We start from the raw sequence: 18278 nt of genomic DNA, 5'->3' as shown, positions 1-18278 counted from the left end.
TTTTTTTTTTTTTTTTTTTTTTTTTTGGTTTTTCGAGACAGGGTTTCTCTGTATAGACCTGGCTGTCCTGGAACTCACTTTGTAGACCAGGCTGGCCTCAAACTCAGAAATCACCTGCCTCTGCCTCCCAAGTGCTGGGATTAAAGGCGTGCGCCACCATGCCCAGCGTGGCACATGATTTTTTTTTAGATATTTTCTTTATTTACATTTCAAATGCTATCCCGAAAGTTCCCTATACCCTCCCCCCCTTTTTTCCCATTTTTTTAATTAGATATTTTCTTTATTTACATTTCAAAGTGGCACATGCTTTTAATCCCAAGAAATTTAGAATTTTTGTAGGCCTTCCTCAGTTAAAAACAAAACAAAACAAAACAAACAAACAACCTTGGAAGAGCCTGAAGTGGCCACTTACTTTGAGAGGAGACACTGCGTTAGTTGCCTGCAAGCCCCATGTCCTGAGCAGCACGAGCGGAGTGGCACTGGTAGAGTACAGCCTTTTCAACAGGTCAGTAGCAGCCAGAAGAGCAGTGTTATGACGCTGCCTGTCTGTCTCGTAACCTGTGAGGTGGCTCATGGAGCCTGCGGTTAAAAAGCAAGAGCAAAGATAACCCTTTATGGCAGCAGTAAATCTCTCCTCTAGTCTGCGGCAGACTCTGCTGCTGCTCTCCCTGATGACAGGGTACCTGAACCCTTACCTAGGTCCTTCCCATTGAAGGCCGCTGTACTGAGATGATGAACCAAGCTGGAAATATCCCCGAAGCCCATGTTGACACCTTGTCCCGCAAGTGGATGGATTCTGTGGGCTGCATCACTAAGAATAAAGCAACATTCAGGTGTGGCCTCCAGCAAACACAGAAAGCAGTGGCCTACTCCATGATAGTCTTACCCAATTAGAGCCACCCGAGGCCGGACGTACTCAGCAGCATGTCCCAGCCCCAGAGGAAAGAGGGCTCTGCTCTTAGCATCCACCTTGGCTATACTTGGGGGCAGCTGACGGGCTGAGACCTTAGTGGGCTTCAGAAAGGCGACAGCATGACGCACCATGGCGCTGGCAGAGTCGACGAAGTCTGTGTGGTGAACATCACTCCACTGCACGCCATCAGCCCCAAACAGTGGGATTTGATTAGTGACCAGCAAACAAATAAAAACTCACCCAAGACCCTGTTTTTATAACCAAAGCTAAGGGTAAGGCTATGTAACAAGCCTAAACTAATTTGTTCATGGGTGACAAACCCGGCAGGTTTTATTTAGGATTATGCCAAAGTATTCCTGGGTTGGCCCCAGACTAAAACTGAACTTTACCGTTCTCCAGTTCTTGGCAACAGTCACAAAGGATCTGGAGGGCTGCTCACCCCATGCTCTCCTTCGGCCTACATCTGACATGGGACATAGATTGTCATTCTCGCTCACTTGACTGTGGGTTTCCCACAGGCAGAAGCTCTCCAGAGCCTGTTACACAGAGGGCACTGCACCAAAGGTGCTCTGCTCTGCTACACAGGGATCTACACTAAATGACCCGTGCACCACACAGCCTCCACTGTTTTGCATTTTTCTCTGTGCCCTCAGACTCTGCCCTTGCTAAGAGGAAGGTGCGTGATGGCCTTTTTCCTCATCACACCAGCAGCTGGACAAGGGGTACTCACAAAGGCAGAGTTGATGGCATCCACGAATTCTTCCTCATCCATGCTGACCAGTTCTGCCGCATGCTCGTGTGATGTGGACCAGACCAAGGAACTCAAGGTATCGGAGAGCTGTGTCAAAAGAAAAGCCTTAGCCTGGTGTGGTGGCACATGCCTGCCTGTAATCACAGTAGGCAGAGGCAGCGAGTGTCAGGCCAGCCTGGGGACAGTTCTGAAAGACAAACAAGAGCAACGGAAACCTGCTCTCTGAACATAGGTGTTTCTAAGCAATGGAAACTGAGTGAAGGAAGCAGTGCGTTCCTGGAACAGAGCCCGGTAAAGCAGGCCGAAAGGCAGTAGAGCTCTTAAGACTAAGGCAGGCCACCTTTGAGCTAACTGGCCAGAGGACCACTTACCGGGAGCAGAGCAATAGGCCCAGAGGGAAGAAATCTCTGCCAGGCTACATTGTTTTCTGTGGCCTAGAATAAAAGACAATTCTTGTAAGGGGTGCTGAGTGCTCGGGACAAGGTCCCGATGGGCAGCTCAAGAGATTACCTCTGATAAGTGGAGAGTGGCCACCACAGCAGACTGGTCATACTTCCAGCTGACATTCTGGATCCCGGCAGCTTGCCTCACTCCTGACTTGTACCCATCAGCACCAATCTGCGTGGAGACAAGATGCTGCTAAGTCTTAGAACCACTGCAGTCATCAAACTGCTAAGCCTGGAGCCAACGGGACCAAGTGGCTATCTGAACCAAAAGGTGCCAGCAACAGTAATATTCAAGCAGAGCCTCTGGATGCGTGAACGAGAGAGAGAAGTCAGGCACAGAACAGGCACTGGACTTAGAATGAGAGCTGCAAGATGAACGCCACTGGGACCTCTGTGACAGGAAAGGAACAGCCGGCGTCCCCAACACTCCTGTCCCATCCTGTCCTGGGAGTCTGACTATCCTACCCTAAGCTGGCCAATGAGGTTGCTTTCAGTACAGGATGGGTAAGACCATCTCAGCTCCGGCTGTCTTGAATAGGGACTGGTTGTTCTAGAGACAATAACCTAAAGTCAACCCATGGTTTCCATCTGAAACTACAGACCCTAGAATGTAAGGTGTGGACATGCAAGACCCCTGACAAAGTAAGAATCTTCAACTACCAACAGTTTGGTCTGGAGGGTACTGCCATCACCTAGGGTAATATGGACCCAAGGGCTGGAGTCTGCCATGGAAAATGGACCAGGCCAGGAATAGCCAACAGCTTTGCTCTCATAGAGAACCTTCACTCGATCTGCAGGAGAAAAGAACGAAGCAAATATCAGAAAGGTCAAAGAGAGGGCAAGCTGTAAGTGATCTAAAAGCGGGGTCTCTGGCTAGCCCTGTCCTCTCATTTCCTGATGAGAAAAGATCTAAAGGTAATCAGATGGTTAATGCTCTGGCCCAGGAACTGCTGGTAAAGAACAAGCCAGGAACAGCTTGATGTCACAAAGTTAAAAAGAGAAAGCTCAGCCTGGCATAGTGGAGCACACCTTTAGTCCTAGCAGATGAAGGTACATCTCTATGAGTTTCAGGCCAGCCTAGGCTACATAGGAAGTTCTAGACCAGCCAGGGCTACACAGAGAAACCCTATCTCAACAATGCCCTCAATATACACATGGGGGTGTGGTGTGAATTCTAGCCTAGTTCTTTTCCCAGTTTCATTCTGCATTTGAGCAAGCAGGAGGGAACACCCCACAGGATAAAATATGGTCTAGCCTTCAAAAGTTGTTTGTTTGTTTTTTTTGGCGGGGGGTTGTTTATTTGTCTGTTTCTTGAAAAAAGGTTTTTCAAGACAAGAACGTATTACAGATTTCAAAATAGCTTGAAGAGGGATAAGGATGTAGGCAGGACAATGGAAATGCAGTTACCTAACACACTATAGATCCTAGGTTCATACCAAGTTTCTCTCTCTCTCTCTCTCTCTCTCTTTCACACACACACACACACACACACACACACACACACACATATACACAGTGATTCTGTCTGTTGACAGAGCCCAAGGTTACACACTAGACAACTGATCTACCACTATTACACCACTCCTAATTTTTTGTTTTTTCAAGACAGAGTTTCTCTGTGTAGTACCACCCCTGGCAACTGCTTTTATCTTTCTGCAGTTGTCTGTTCTCAACAGCTCAGACGGTGGATGAAACCACTGCCTTAATGTGTTGGATTCCTCACTTAGCATGTTTCTGAGATTCAGTCACACTGTAACATGGGCTAGTAATACACTCCCTTTTATTGCCAAATAACATTTCATTGAATAGATGTATCGAGTTGTATTTCTTGACTCATCAATCAATAGAATTTGGGTTGTTTCCACTTTCTGGCAGTTGGTAAACAGTGCTGTGAATATTTTGTATACAGATTTTGGATGGATGGATGGTTTACTGTTCTAGGCTTTGTTTCTGCTACTCGGGATTGATGCAGGGTCTTTTTTTTAGAGAGATTTATTTATTTATTATACGTAAGTACACTGTAGCTGTCTTCAGACACTCCAGAAGAGGGAGTCAGATCTCGTTAAGGATGGTTATGAGCCACCATGTGGTTGTTGGGATTTGAACTCTGCACCTTTGGAAGAGCAGTCAGGTGCTCTTACCTGCTGAGCCATCTTACCAGCCCCTGGTGCGAGGCCTTGAGACAGCTAGGCGATCACTCCAGCCTTGGCTCTTTTCCCAGCTCTTATTTACCAGCCTCTGCCTCTGCCTCCCTCATGCTGGCATTAAAGTGTGCCACCATGCGTGGCTACAGTGTCTGAGGAAGGGTCTTCTCCTCTGGCAATCACTTCCCAGAGAGGAAGTAGAGATGGTAGCTCACCTGCCACAGCCTCCAGCTGTTTGGTGAGGGCATGCATGATGACATCATTTTCCACTATATAGCCCATGTCATCCAGCTTGTCCCTGTCGAACACTATCAAGGCCTCTGAGCAGGAGTCCCACACCTGCAAACACAGAGTGAAGTGGATCCACACCAAAGACAACCCAAAGCTGAGCAGCACTGTCCAGGGTGTGGGGCAGCACAGCACAGACTATCCACCTCTCTGGCAGGACATAAAGTGAGACTCGTGGTCAGGAACATGGGCACACTTGTGACCCCAACTCCCGGAAAGTGGACACAGGTAGTCAGGCAAGCCTCAGCTACATCCCTTATCTCAAAAGATTAAATTATTTAATTAAAAAGTAAGCAGATTCTCAAGAATGCCCCCACACTAAATTTAAATTTTGATTCATAAAAGGCCTAGAGCAAGCGGACTCTAACAAGGTACTGTGAGCAGACAAGACACCCCGACAGAGTTAAGGCAAGCAGGCACCTGCATCCGCCGGAAGGCTTTGCAGCGCATATTGCAGATGTGGTCCCATGCACCAAAACCTACGAAAGAAACACAGTGACCTCATGTGACCCTGGCCCCAGCCCCCTTGGGTCTCTCCATCCTGTTAAGTAGGAGGTTGTTTTCAGTGCTCTCCTAAACCAGAAGGTAAAACTGAGTGCTGTTAGGGACAAAGCCCTGCCTCTCTCAGGTCCAGATTATAAAGCACAAAAAAGACCCAACGGGCCAGATCACAGTAAAGTAGCAAGAATTCAAAAAGGAAAACTAAATTGATATCATTCTTTTTCCTTACTAGCTTACTAGCTATAAACGTTCTAAAGATTGTTTTCAACTCTTCATGGCACGGAGTAAAATTAATTTTTGAAGAAATTCTTACTTAGAAGAAATATCTACCAAGAGTCAGTTATAATTTTAGGTCTAGAGCAGACCAAACTCCCTTATGCAGCTAATATTCTAGCTGGAGAGAGAGACAGAATGAACACACACACACAATATGATGTTAGGTAGACATTTTAAAAAGACAGAGCTGTACAAACTGAGGAGGTAGCTCCATTCTGAAGCAAAACAGCTGGGTTTCACACCCAGTACCATGTGAAGTGGCTAGTGGCGGTGCCTCCTATAATCCCAGCAGATGGGACATATATAGCTATATAAAGTGACTGAAGAATTTAACCTTAGATAGACCGGTTTCAGACAGGATGGCCTGAGGGCGTACTGCCTAGCACAAACATGAAGACAACTCATCCACTGCCCTCCCCACCAAAAAAAGGCCATTAAAATGTAGACTCTCCAGCCCAGGTGAGGACAGACTTGGAGCAGGGTGAATGCTCACCATTAGGTCACAGAGATGCAGGAGACCAAACAGTAATGGCCTACCAGTTACATGAAGGTCACGTGACAGATGCCCATGTCCCAGGGATGTCCTTGCCAGACTTGACACATGATCATCTTCAGCAGTCTGCATCATCAACTATGACCACACCCACCAGCTCCCCTGCTCACTGTGGCCATGCCTACCTGCTCCCTCCCCACTGTGGTCTTCTCTCACACACCCCTGTGACTGCCCTACTGAACGCACTGGAAAGCGGAGGAAAGGACCCAGGAGACAGGCTCCTGTACTCACTACTGAGCAGGGTTGTGGAACCGGGGGATATGGAGCTGACTCTGTTGCTGTAAGTCTCTGACAATTTCTCCAGGGCTTTCTTTGGACCCGCTTCCAGCAACAGGATTTTCTTGTCATGAAAGTGAATATCATGCCCTAAAGAAGAAAAAAACTGACATTTTAAATCATTTTACAGAAGGCAAGGACTTAACTACCCAGTAGGGCGACTATATCTAATAATGATGTGCTATACACTTAAAAGTGAGAAGAATTTTTAAAGTCTTCATAAATAATAAATTTAAGAGCATAAATGTTTAAGCAGATTTAAAATTATACAATGCCTGCATGAATCAAAATATTACAAGGTACATTATTAATATGTATAATTTTTATGTTTTAAGTATTCAGAAACAAATATAAACCAGTTCCAGGGTTTCACATCTGGAGGCTAAGGCAGGAGGATTGCTATGATTTCAGTCAACCAAGGCTACAGAATAAGAGCATGTCCCAAAGCAAACAAAAGACAAGACACCAACAAAAAGTAAAACAGAAAATCAACTGGTCCCTTAGCCTTGGAAATGAAATTTCTAGGCTGGGGACATAGCTCTGGATGTTGTGCCTACCAAGTGTGAGGTTCTAGTTCAATCCTCAGTACTGCAAAAATAATCATTCCAATTCCCTAGGAGGGAGTAGTTACACATATCCTGAGCCCTAACACCATCCTGCCATTTGACCTGAGACAGCCACTCTACACAACTGTAAGGCTTCTCCAGACAGAACGCACTACACGCCACACACAAAGACTCAAATAATGGAAAAATGTATTACCAGCAAGTAGAATTCACTAGGAAGGAAGAATAAAAAATAAAACTCTATCCATCTAATTCTTAGCTTTAAAGTGAACTCACTAAAACTGACACATCATTGGCTGGGATGCACACAGCTCAATAGTGTAACATGAGCCTCACACCTACATCTCAACAGTGTAACACATGCCTCACACATGCACGGCCTGGGCTTCACCTCCATGCTATAATTGCGTAGTCATGGGCACACACAGGAGAAATTGAGGAGTTGGGGAGAGCTGGACAGAAACCTAACAATGGAGCATTTTAAGAAAGCAAAATTCACTATAGTCTCAAGATAAAATAAAGAATTAAAAAAAAAATACACTACAAATCTGATCCTAAAACATCTGAAGTGAAAACATGGAACGTGGAAGCATTACTGAGAGAAGGCCTGCAGCACAGTCTCCCAGTACCTGAGAAAGTTCCAGAGACTGCGTAGGAACAAGAATGTAATTTGCCAATAAAGTTGAAGCAATGTGGCATCATTAGGAAATAGGGTTTTTTTACTTTGCAATATGGGGAGAAGGAGCTCACTAGTAAAGAACATGGACTGCTCCTGCAGAGGGCAGTGCAGCCATCACCCATGGCCAGAGGCTCCCAACTCTAACTCCAGCCTGTGGACCCAACACCCTTTTCTGACGTCCTTAGACACTGCACTCATGTGCACATAATGTACACAGACACAAAGAAAATCAAGCTGGCCACATGGTACATGCCTTTAAAACCTACAAATGCCTTATTAACAGTTGCAGGTCATCCCACAGGCCAACCAGTGGATATCTAGGACCCAGCAGCAGGATTACTGCAACCTCCGAGCCTCCCTCTCTGACTCCAAAAGTGTGAACAATGGGCCTTTACGTTCCAGATGATAAAGCGACTGGTGTCATCCATGAATGCCACATGTGCCTGCAGGCACTGTCCCTGCACACTGGTGGTGAATAGGCACCATTATGACAGGCACACGAGTGGAGAATGGCGGCCGTGGAACGGGAGTGAGCAGCAGCCAGCCCAGTGGTGCTGATCCCTCTTGCTGGGCAGCAAGAGGAAGGAGGGCCCGAGGCACGCTTGCTCAAAATCATGGTCTTCTAGTCCCCATCACCCTGCCCCTCACTCTGAAGGTGGTATTGCTCTATGATCGACCAATCCCTGTGATCTGGCCTTGCTTCCCAGGTGTGTTCTCCACAGCAGACACTTTGTCCCCCAGCACATACCAGCTACTTGTCCCTCTGTGAGGGAGCTTTCCTGTCATGCTTCCTCCCCCCTGGTTATCAGTGTCCTTTTCCAGGTTCCACATTCCCTACCTTCTTCCCTTAGATTATTATTTCCAGCTGCGAACCCATAAAGTAGGTGCTGTATGTTTGTTGGGGAAGATAAAACTGAAAGGAAAAGAATTAGATTTCCAAGTACATTATAAAATACACCCCAGGTAGTGTATTTTATTTCTTAACTATTTAATGTAACTGTTTTTGAAATGAGAAATAAACCACCTAGAAATCAAGTGAGAAGCCCTGGCGTAGTGGTGTACACTTGTATTCCTGGCTACCCAGGGGCTCAAGGAGGAGGAGGAGGCTCAAAATAAAAACCAAATAATATGACAAGAATGGATTAAGAATGGAACTGTGCAATTATGCAGGGAATTGTTCCCAAACTCAAATGTCAAAGGGAAACACAAGCCGAAAACAACAATTAGTTGTGAGTTTTAGGAAGAATTATGGAAAACAGGGGACTGAAGGGGAAAGTCAGTACACTTTTATAATGCAGGAGTAACAGCGTGTTTGGGAGCCCAGCATTTGGGAGGCAGAGGCAGGAGGATCAGTTAAAGGTCCAGACCAGCCAAGATTACGCAGCACCTTATTTCAAACAAACAAACAAACAAAAACTATTGGAAATACCTTAGTTACATATTTTTGTTTGTTTTGGGAGTTTTGCATTCTATGTAACCCAAAGATGGCTTTGAACTTCTGATCCTCCTGCCAAAAAACACCATGCTTTTTACTACCATGATTTTAACAGTCACTCCTGAATTTTAAAATAATGCTTTGCTAGACAGAAAAACAAACAATAACAAAACAGAATTGTGTGTGAACGTTAGTAAAAGAGCTGTTGTCTTCCTTCCCCGTGACGCTCAGAAAAGAGCCCAGAGAAAAACCTAACAAAAGAGGGAGCCACCAAAATGTTAATGTTAAAGTTTCGAAGGGCCCAGAAACAGTGCTACGTCATGCCAGCACTTGGTAAATTTATCAACACCATTGGTCATTAGGTAAATATAAACACAAGCTACTTCCTACGAACTTCAGAGGACAAAGAAAAAGGCAGCAGATAGTGTTGTCAGGGTCAGGAGAAACGTGAGCACTCATCTACTGTCAGTGATAATGTAAACTGGGGCACTCTCTCAAAGTCTGGCAGGGCTTCAAAACATCAGCGTTACCACATAACCCAGAGATTTCACTAGTAAATAGCCTCGAGATGATCAACACTGTCCACACCAAAAGCTTGCACACAAAATGTCCCTACTAGCATCATTCCTTACGGGTCAAAAGTGAAAACCAAGCACATGCTCAACAGTTGATAAAGGAGCACATATGACTAAAGGTGGCACATACACACAATTGAGGATGGCGTCAGCCCTCAAAGCAAAAGCTGTTCTGATACAGGCTCCAAATAGGATTAACCTTTAAAACAGAGTATATGTCCAGCTACATATAACTATCTGGAAAAGGTAACTCTACAGACAGAAAGTAGGAGAGTCTCTAGGGCTGAGGGGATGAGGAGAAATGTGGGGTGGTATCTAATGAGTTCCAAGTCCTTTTTTTGCTTTTTTAAAGTAAGGAAACTAATAAAACTTATTGTAGTTACTGAATAGCTCTGCGAATATATTAAAAATGCATTGGACTGTACGCTTTAAGTGAGAGGACTTATAACTAGATGAATGTTATCTTAATAAAGCAGCTTTACGACCAGGAGTGGGGGCGCGGGCCCTTAATCCCAGCTCTCAGAGACAGAGGAAGATGAGCTCTGTGATTTCGAGGCTAATCCGCTCTATCATCCGATACCACAAAGCCCGATGCCTCTCGAGGTGCTCATAAACAATCCTGGGCAGTTCTCAGGGGTGAGATAGACTTAGAAAGGCCCGCCCACTTGTGATCCCGCAGGACCCATGCCATTCCCGAGGGCTCCCCTGGAAGGACAGTAAGCAAAGCGCCAGGGCAGGCATGCTAGGTCTCTGGACAGCGTCCCGACTCCTACGGTGAGCACCGTCCCTCCGCAGCCCAGATCCTCCAGCCTGCGGTCGAGATGCACCTACCCAAGGCACAAGCCATGGCAGAGCCCACCAGGCCTCCTCCTGACACCACCACATCGTACACGGTGTCTGCCGAGGAGCCCGCCCATCGCCGACAGGCAACTAGCGGGCCTCCTCTGGCTGCGAGCTGCGCGGAACTCCAGCGAACGCAGAGCAAACCTGCCATGGAACCAACGCGGGCCGCCACAATGACTCCTGCCCGCGTCCGCGCCCGGGACTTCTCGCTGATAGGTCCTGGAAAGTGCTTCCGGGGCAGTCTTCCACCCTGTGGGGTTTTAGCCCTGTCTTCAGAACCGGAAATAAAATGGTTGAAGAAAATTATCCAATCAGAAGATGCGCTTGCCTCATTGGGCGGAACAGACTAGAGACTGAAAACCAATCCGAGGCTAAAGCCGTGAAGGGGCGTGGCTAGCAGTACCTCGCCGCCGGCGCCGCTGTCACCGTTGTCACCGCTGCTGTCACCTCTGCTTCTCTCTCTAGTTAGGAAGATGACTGTGGGGAGGACTGCGGGAGGCCCCGAGTGCGCCGAGTGGAGCCGTGAGGTGAGTGGAGAGAGGAGGAAGTCGGATGCCTCAGCAAGGAATCCTCAAGAGTGGAAACTGTTTAGCGTTGCCGTGGAGACAGTCAGGGGCGTGTCACCAAAGGGCGAAGAATTAAAATTGGCAGCGCTTAGGCACTTAGAGAATCAGGCTTGGGGATGTGGGTCATTTGTGTCTTGTACCGGGCTCTGATACCAGGGACCGTATTAATAAAAGACCAGGAATTAACCTTGAAAATCTTAAAAGCGATCTCTATCTTAATATGATTATCCAGAAAAGGCAAATCTAGGGGGCGCGTCATTGCATGGGGCTGAGGAGGTGAGGAGAAACAGGGAGAGACTTCTAAAAGCTTCCAAGATTTTTGCTGTCGTTTTAGAGTAAGGAAAACGCACCGAAACGCAGCTCTTCAAATATATTAAAATTCATTAAACTGAATGTGTTTAATGTGTTGTATCCTCTCAAACCCATTTTCTAGAAAAGAAAACAGATGGGTTAAGCAATTTGCCCCCAAATCTCTAAAAGCATAAACTACGCTGGCAGTTGCCTAGTTACAACTCAAAATACTCAAAATAGTAAAAAAAAAAAAAATTAAAAAATAGGGATAAAGAGTTCAAGGTCACCCTTTGACCCTGTCACAACAGAGAGAGAGGGGCCGGGGAAGGAGAGAGTTTTGCTCTAGATCACATGTTCTTCAGTCACAGAGCTAGGGTTACAGTACAAACTTATCTTTAACTCAGATGGACTGCTCCAGTTGCCACTAATCATCAGTAGTCCACTGCTGGCCTTTGTACCTGCCACGCTAAGGACATCTCAGGCCACTGTCCTCCAGTCACACCGTCCCTCTATCACTACAGGTCTCAATAGAGACAATAAAGATCACCCTAACACTCACAGTCAGACACCCCGACTTCAGTGGGTCAGTTTGCTCTCCACACTATAATGATGGACAAGCGTGCATTCAGTAGAAACAATACTCCAAACTTTTATTTTTCTGTTTTTATGAAAAATAGGACTGAGCCCAGGGTCCTGTGCATTCTAGGCAAGTGCTCTCCGCAGAGCTAAATTCCCAGCTCTAGATTTCAGTCTTTCTTTAAATAGCAATAGGATAGTCTCTCTGTTTTGGTGACACAGTGTTCAGGGACTTGCCATTTCTAGTGAGTCGCACAATCAGGAGCAGGAACAATAGCTATTCTCTAAGTGCCCTGCTCACTAGGTTAATGCATTAGTAGCTTTTTACTTAAACCACTGTGACTTAGAATGGACTTATCTGGATACAGCCACATCATGAGTGAAAGAGCATCTGCACTCTGCCTAACAGACACAGCCTAGGGCAGAAGTGAGGTCAGCAAGCGTCAGTGCTTTTCCTGGGTCCACAACGTAAGTGCAGAATCACTAACACTCCTGTCTTCTAAGTGATTATGCTTCCTTATCAATTGCTTACCTTTGCCCTGAAATATTGCACAGCTATCTACCTTTCTAGCCTGTTCTCATTCATCACAGTGCCTGTCCAGAGTTGATCCCTCTTCCCAATCCTTCTCAAAACAGTCTGAACCCGCTGATCCTAATCCATCCCTGGGCATCTGCGATAGTTTTCCATGATGTTGTGCAACAAACTGATACATTTAATCCTGAGGATTGGTGCCCTCCCAGTGCCCTCTGATGGGTTGCCGCAGACAAGCCTTCCAATCGCACACTTACTTATGTTATCCTCCCATGTTCTCCTTTTGCTCTCACCAGAACACAGACTTCATGGCTGTACTGGCAACACAGGCTAGGATCACCTCAGTTAAGGAAATGCCTCCATGAGAGCCAAGGGTAAAGCATTACTCAGTTAGTGATCAATGGGAGAGGGCCCAGCCCATGGTTGGTGGGGCCATCCTTGGGCTGGTAGTCCTGGTTTCTGAGAAGGCAGGCTGAACAAGCCAGGGGAGAAAGCCAGTAAGCAGCACTCTTCTGTGGGCTCTGTATCAGCTTCTGCCTCCAGGTTCCTGTCCTGCTTGAGTTCCTGTCCTGACTTCCTTCATCGATGAACAGCAAAGTGGAAGTGGAAGCCAAATAAACCCTTTCTTCCCAACTTGCTTTTTGGTCGTGGTGTTTCATCACAGCAATAGAAATACTAAGACAATGACATACTAGGCACCCAACCCATATTGTCTTGTATGCACAAATGGATGGATGTAATTGGATGCTGATGCTTCACAGTGCTGGGGAATGAGACCAACGCTTGATCCCCTTGAGCATGCTAGGCAAGACCACTGCACTTCACTCGTAGCCTTTAAAGCATTTAAACTCCGGCTAGGAGTTCCACTCTCCATGCTGCTCTTTCTCCAAGATACATCATCTCCCCACTAATCATCCATTCCTAGTGATGGTGTGGAAACTGGTTAGAGTATGAGAAAAGTAAGGGTGTCAATGGGAAAATAAGAAAATGAAGAAGGGTAAGAATTATATAAATCTCAAGTGAACTGGGAGCAGAACGTAGCCAGGTCATGGGCAGGATTCCTGGAGCACTGGAAACATACTGTGTGGCTCAGGTTAGGTACGCAGAGTCCTCTTTCTGTACTGAATGGAGCAGAGAACTGCCATTAGTTCTTCTACAGCCTTTGCTATGCACAGCCAGGCACATACGTACACTGTGTTGTTCAATGCCTTTTGAATGAAGAATGCATCTTACTTTCCATTGCCCCTTCCTGGTCCCTGGTATACCAAAGCATTCAAAGTGAAGCTACAGCCATGTCTTGAGAACCTTTGAAATTAGAGTTTAACTCTCACTGATTTCTGTTTTGTTTTAGATATTTCCCCCCAAATCCTCCTCCTCAGACACTGAGCCAGAAGATGAGCTGTTTGGAGATGGGCTGGTTTTGCCCAGAGCTGGCAAACTCCATGAGTTCCTCAGCCCAGAGGAGGACACAGATTGTACTTCCGACTCCTCGGGGAGCTTTTACAGAACCCCACAGGTCCCGAAGCAGAGAGGCGGGTGGGATCTATCTGAGTCTCTCTTTCAGTCTGATCCAGATAGTGATCTGAATGGCTCTGAGGATGAGGACGACTTGGAGAGCTTCTTCCAAGACAAGAGCAGGGGGAAACAAGAGCAGGACCCTCCATCTCTTAGGTAAGACATTGCACTCAGTGGCTGCCATGCTCCAGTGCAGCAGGACAGTCATACCATGTCTCAGGGCCTTGCCTTTCCCTCTGTAAGGCCACCTCTGCACGTTACCACTTAGCTAAGACGCAGCCCAATTAGCTCTCGGATCTGCTGCATGTTGTGATTCTTTTTAAATATATTCATGTCAATGGGTGTTTGCCTGCTTGTATGTATACCATGTTCATGCCTAGTGACCATGGAGAGCAGAGCAACATTGGATTCCCTGGAGTTGGAGTTACAGACAGCTCTGAACTGCCACGTGGGTGCTGGCAATCAAACCCAGGTCCCCTGGAAGAGCAGCCAATGCTCTTAACTGCTGAGCATCTCTCCAGCCCACGTGTCTTGATTCTTACTCAGTGATCCTTGGTAACTGTGGGCAACACATTCAGTTCATGAATTAGTGGAACTGAGCAAAGGGATGCCTTTCCCAAACATCTTTTCCTCCAAAGACGACAAGGTTCATTGCCTGTGTCCACATCTCTTAAATCATATATGCTTTATCTTTTTTTTTTTTTTTGAGACAGTCTCTCATGTAGTCCAGGCTGGCCCCAAACTCCTGAACTTCCCAGTTACAGCTCTCAAAGGCTTCAGGCATGTCATGCCACTACACTGGCCTTTATCGAATGAAATATGTTCTCTCTTCCCAATAACCTTATAAGTGGATAATATTTCTGCCACTCTACATGGGAAATCCAAAAACCTGAGGGAGGTTTGAATTGGATCCTTCTGACTCTGTGGCCCTATGCTACCCGACTACACTGTATGCAGTTATCAGAATGCAAGTGGCAATTCCTGCATGAATTCTTAGAAGATAGCTCCTGTTGGGCTGCTAAGAGCGCCCGTGTTGTAGCAAGAAGGGAAGCCTAGCTGATAAGGTTAAGAACTTAGAGGCCTTTGGGGCTTTGGGATCAAGACTAAGAAGTCTTTTGGTTATGATCTGCTGGGCAGGGAGGAAAAGAAAGAGGGGCTCTGAGAGGAGCCTCATGTCCTGTCTGCTGGGTCCACACAGAACTGCTCTCTCCCCCAGGCATGGCTCCATGAGGCGCTGCAGCTCCATGACTAGCTTTCCTTCTGACATTCCCAAGGCTCAGATCCTGCCAACCTCAGAGTCTGGGCCTCCCTCCCAACACAGAAGTGTTTGCTCTTGGGCATCTTCCATCACTGTCCCTCAGCCATTCCGCATGACACTGCGTGAGGCCCGGAAGAAGGCCCAGTGGCTGGCCTCACCTGCCTCTTTTGAGCAGGAAAGGCTACAGGCCCAGAAGCAGGGCCAGGAAGAGGCGGAGTGCCATCGTCAGTTCCGGGCCCAGCCTGTGCCCGCACACGTCTACCTGCCCCTCTATCAGGAGATGATGGAGCGTAGAGAGGCAAGGAGGCATGCTGGGATTCAGAAGAGAAAGGAGCAACTTCTCTCCTCCCTGAAGCCCTTCAGCTTCCTTGAGAAGAAAGGGCAGCAGAAGAAAGATACTCCACAGAGGGACTCGGCTGCGGTGGCTCAGACCAAGGTCCCCCCAAAGAAGGCCACTTCTAGAAAGATCCCCAAGTCCATTCTAGAACCAGCCCTTGGCGACAAACTCCAGGGTAAGGGTAATCTTGGCACCTCTGGCTATCTGTGGGCTGGTGTTCCCAGAGGTGCTGCAGGAATTCAGGATCAAGATTTAGGGGTTATAGTGGGGTAGAGATAACCCATGCTCCATGAGCTGGGTCTGACCCACAGTGCTTCTCAACCTTCCCAATGCTTTGACCCTTTAATACAGTTCCTCATGTTGTGGTGACCCCCAACCATAAAATTATTTCCTTGCTACTCCATAACTATAATTTTGCTACTGTAATGAATCATGATATACTATCTGATATGTAGAATATCTGATATATGACACCCCCCCCAAAGGGGTGGAGACCCACTGGCTGAGACCCATTGGCTGAGACCCACTGGTCTGTAGTGAGGTCCTACAGCAGTTCTGCCCCCAGGCTCAGCCTGGTGGCCTCTCAGGAAGCACACACTACAGCCTCTGGACTGGCATAGGTATGGAAGCAAATGGCATGAGACATAAAGGACCTCCGTCAGCCAGTGCCATCTCCAGCCTGCTGCCCCCGGGAAGGCCGCCTCCCCAGCCCTCATCTCATCTCTGAGGGGAGTGAATTCCTTGGGGGATGATTGTTAACTTTGTTTGTTTGCATTTACCACTGGCTTTAGCACACTACTGTTAGTGTTTAAAGGAGGGAAAGCATGGACCTGTGGTTGCCTGTGCATGTAATCCCTCAAACTCAGGAGGGCAAGGCAGGAGGGCTTGGATAAATCAGAGACCAATCTGGGCTACGTAGTGAGTCTGTCTCAAAAGGGGATGGGGGAGGCATTCTCCGGATCCTCTTCTTTTATTGCCTCTTCATAGAAGCAGAGCTCCTCAGGAAAATCCGAATCCAGATGAGGGCCATGGACACGCTCCGGATGGCTTCCTCCCCTGTCAGCACCACCGGAAACAGGGCTCCCCGAACGGCTACACGCACCCAGGAGGAGAAGCTGAGCTTTCTACAGACTGAGTTTGGATTCCAGCCTAAGGTGAACCCTGTGGTCCCCGACTATGAGGGCCTTTACAAGGCTTTCCAGAAAAGAGCTGCCGAGAGAAGGGAGACACGGGAGACAACTCGAAATAAGCCCTTCTTGCTAAGGACTACCAACCTGTGTCACACTCCACGATCCTGTGATGCTGATACTGCTGGTGGAGGGAAGGTGAGAACACAGGCAGGGAGCAGGGAGGGTCAGGGTCTGCATCTTAAAGTGTAACAGAGTAGGCCCAGCTCTCAAAGGGAGGCACATGCCTTGACACTTTTTTGTCTTTTTTATTTTTTGAATACCTGCTCAGTTGCATGCAGATCCACGTTCTGTAAACTGAAAACAGGAACATTCCCTTTCACACCTTCCTAGAGGGATTGTGCAAATGTGAGTCCAAGCCAGCTTCTGAGGCCAGTCTGTCTTAGCTTCGCTTCCTGTTGCTGTGATAAAATCCCTTGTCCACAGCAGCTGAAGGGAGGAATGGCTTATTTTCGCTTTATTCCCAGGTTGCAGTTCGTTATGACAACAAAGCCTCAGGAGCTTGAAGTGGCTCACCGTGTTTACAGTCAAAGCAAAGAGCTCCTGAATGCACACTGTGCTGCGCTCTTTCTCCACTCTTAACACAGAAGGCCAGTCTTCTCACCTTAACACAGTCAAGACAATCCCCGCTGACATGCTCCCAGGGCTACCTGATCCAGACAGTTCCTCAGTGAGATTCTCTTCCCAAGTAATTCTAAAGTGTATTAAATTGACAAAACTAATCACACATTCCAAAGAACTCTTCTTGGTTGATTAAAAACATTAGGCCCGAGCCAGGCATGGTGGCACACGCCTTTAATCCCAGCAATTGGGAGGCAGAGGCAGGCAGATTTCTGAGTTCGAGGCCAGCCTGGTCTACAGAGTGAGTTCCAGGACAGCCAGGGCTACACAGAGAAACCCTATCTCGAAAAACAAAAACAAACAAACAAACAAAAAAAAAACCATTAGGCCTGGAAAAAAAAGTGTGGGCCTTGTAACTAAACAATATCTTGTTCACTTTATCCCCATTGTGGGGGATTAAAGATTCTCAGTTTTAGTCCTTCCCTGAAACTGAGTCCTAATTAGGATAGAAATTAATCATGTTGTCACCAATGTCACCTCCTTTCTTGCAGAAGTCCCCTCAGCCAACAGCGACTCCCTTGCCAAGGAGTCATTCTCTGAGTGGTCTCGCTTCTTTTTCTGCCAACACTCTCCCTGTGCACATCACAGATGCTACCAGGAAGCGGGAATCTGCGGTCCGGTGAGTAAGAGGCCACAGCAGTCATGGCAGGATTTAGCCCCAAGTACTGGAACTGGCCCTGCAGCTGGGCCTCTTCTCCATTATCAGAAACAGCCCAGGGCTGAAGGAATTCTCTGATGGGGCAGGATTATGTGCTATCATCCTTTCAGTCTGCAGGACACAGGGTCAAGCTAGAGATGCCCTAGAAAATTTACAACATAACATGCAGTCTGAAACATGGGATTTTTCAGGGTGATTACCCTTTCTTATGAGCAGTGCAAGCACAGAGGACTATGACAGCACAGGGAAGCCGAGGGGCGTGGTCTCACATCTTTTGGAACACATGTCTAAGGTAAAACCTGAGGAATAAGGAAGAAGGGCCTAAGCCAGGCAGTGGTGGCGCACGCCTTTAATCCCAGCACTTGGGAGGCAGAGACAGGCAGATTTCTGAGTTCGAGGCCAGTCTGGTCTACAGAGTGAGTTCCAGGTCAGCCAGGGCTAGACAGAGAAACCCTGTCTCAAAAAAAACCAAAAACCAAAAAACAAACAAA

At 47.2% G+C, this 18278-nt stretch overlaps 2 protein-coding genes across 5 annotated transcripts in view; one reads left to right on the top strand and one right to left on the bottom strand.

The window, feature by feature from the left end:
• The window catches only part of Coq6 (coenzyme Q6, monooxygenase), an 11553-nt gene extending 1058 nt beyond the window's left edge, over window positions 1-10495 (bottom strand). The window contains exons 1-11 of the mRNA XM_021202597.2: window positions 10235-10495; window positions 6104-6238; window positions 4963-5021; window positions 4470-4593; window positions 2771-2901; window positions 2175-2282; window positions 2036-2098; window positions 1644-1751; window positions 887-1089; window positions 696-811; window positions 413-579 (exon numbers count right to left, since the gene is read on the bottom strand). Of these exons, the coding sequence (XP_021058256.1) occupies window positions 413-579; window positions 696-811; window positions 887-1089; window positions 1644-1751; window positions 2036-2098; window positions 2175-2282; window positions 2771-2901; window positions 4470-4593; window positions 4963-5021; window positions 6104-6238; window positions 10235-10397 (1377 nt within the window). The 5' untranslated portion in view covers window positions 10398-10495. The remainder of the gene's footprint in view (window positions 1-412; window positions 580-695; window positions 812-886; window positions 1090-1643; window positions 1752-2035; window positions 2099-2174; window positions 2283-2770; window positions 2902-4469; window positions 4594-4962; window positions 5022-6103; window positions 6239-10234) is intronic.
• A 151-nt stretch (window positions 10496-10646) lies between these two features.
• Window positions 10647-18278, top strand: part of Fam161b (FAM161 centrosomal protein B) — a 16196-nt gene continuing 8564 nt past the window's right edge. For 2 of the 4 annotated variants that reach the window (XM_029541233.1, XM_029541232.1), the window contains exons 1-5: window positions 10647-10773; window positions 13563-13882; window positions 14943-15496; window positions 16309-16646; window positions 17621-17748. In XM_029541233.1, coding sequence (XP_029397093.1) covers window positions 10720-10773; window positions 13563-13882; window positions 14943-15496; window positions 16309-16646; window positions 17621-17748 — 1394 coding nt within the window. In that variant the 5' untranslated portion in view covers window positions 10647-10719. The remainder of the gene's footprint in view (window positions 10774-13562; window positions 13883-14942; window positions 15497-16308; window positions 16647-17620; window positions 17749-18278) is intronic. The other 2 variants (XM_029541235.1, XM_029541234.1) reach the window with 2 other exon arrangements.

Source organism: Mus pahari, chromosome 7 (assembly GCF_900095145.1).
Source record: "Mus pahari chromosome 7, PAHARI_EIJ_v1.1, whole genome shotgun sequence".
NCBI classification, from domain to species: Eukaryota; Metazoa; Chordata; class Mammalia; order Rodentia; family Muridae; genus Mus; species Mus pahari.
Note: the sequence above shows the minus strand (reverse complement) of the source record. Positions and strands in the feature narration are given on the sequence as shown.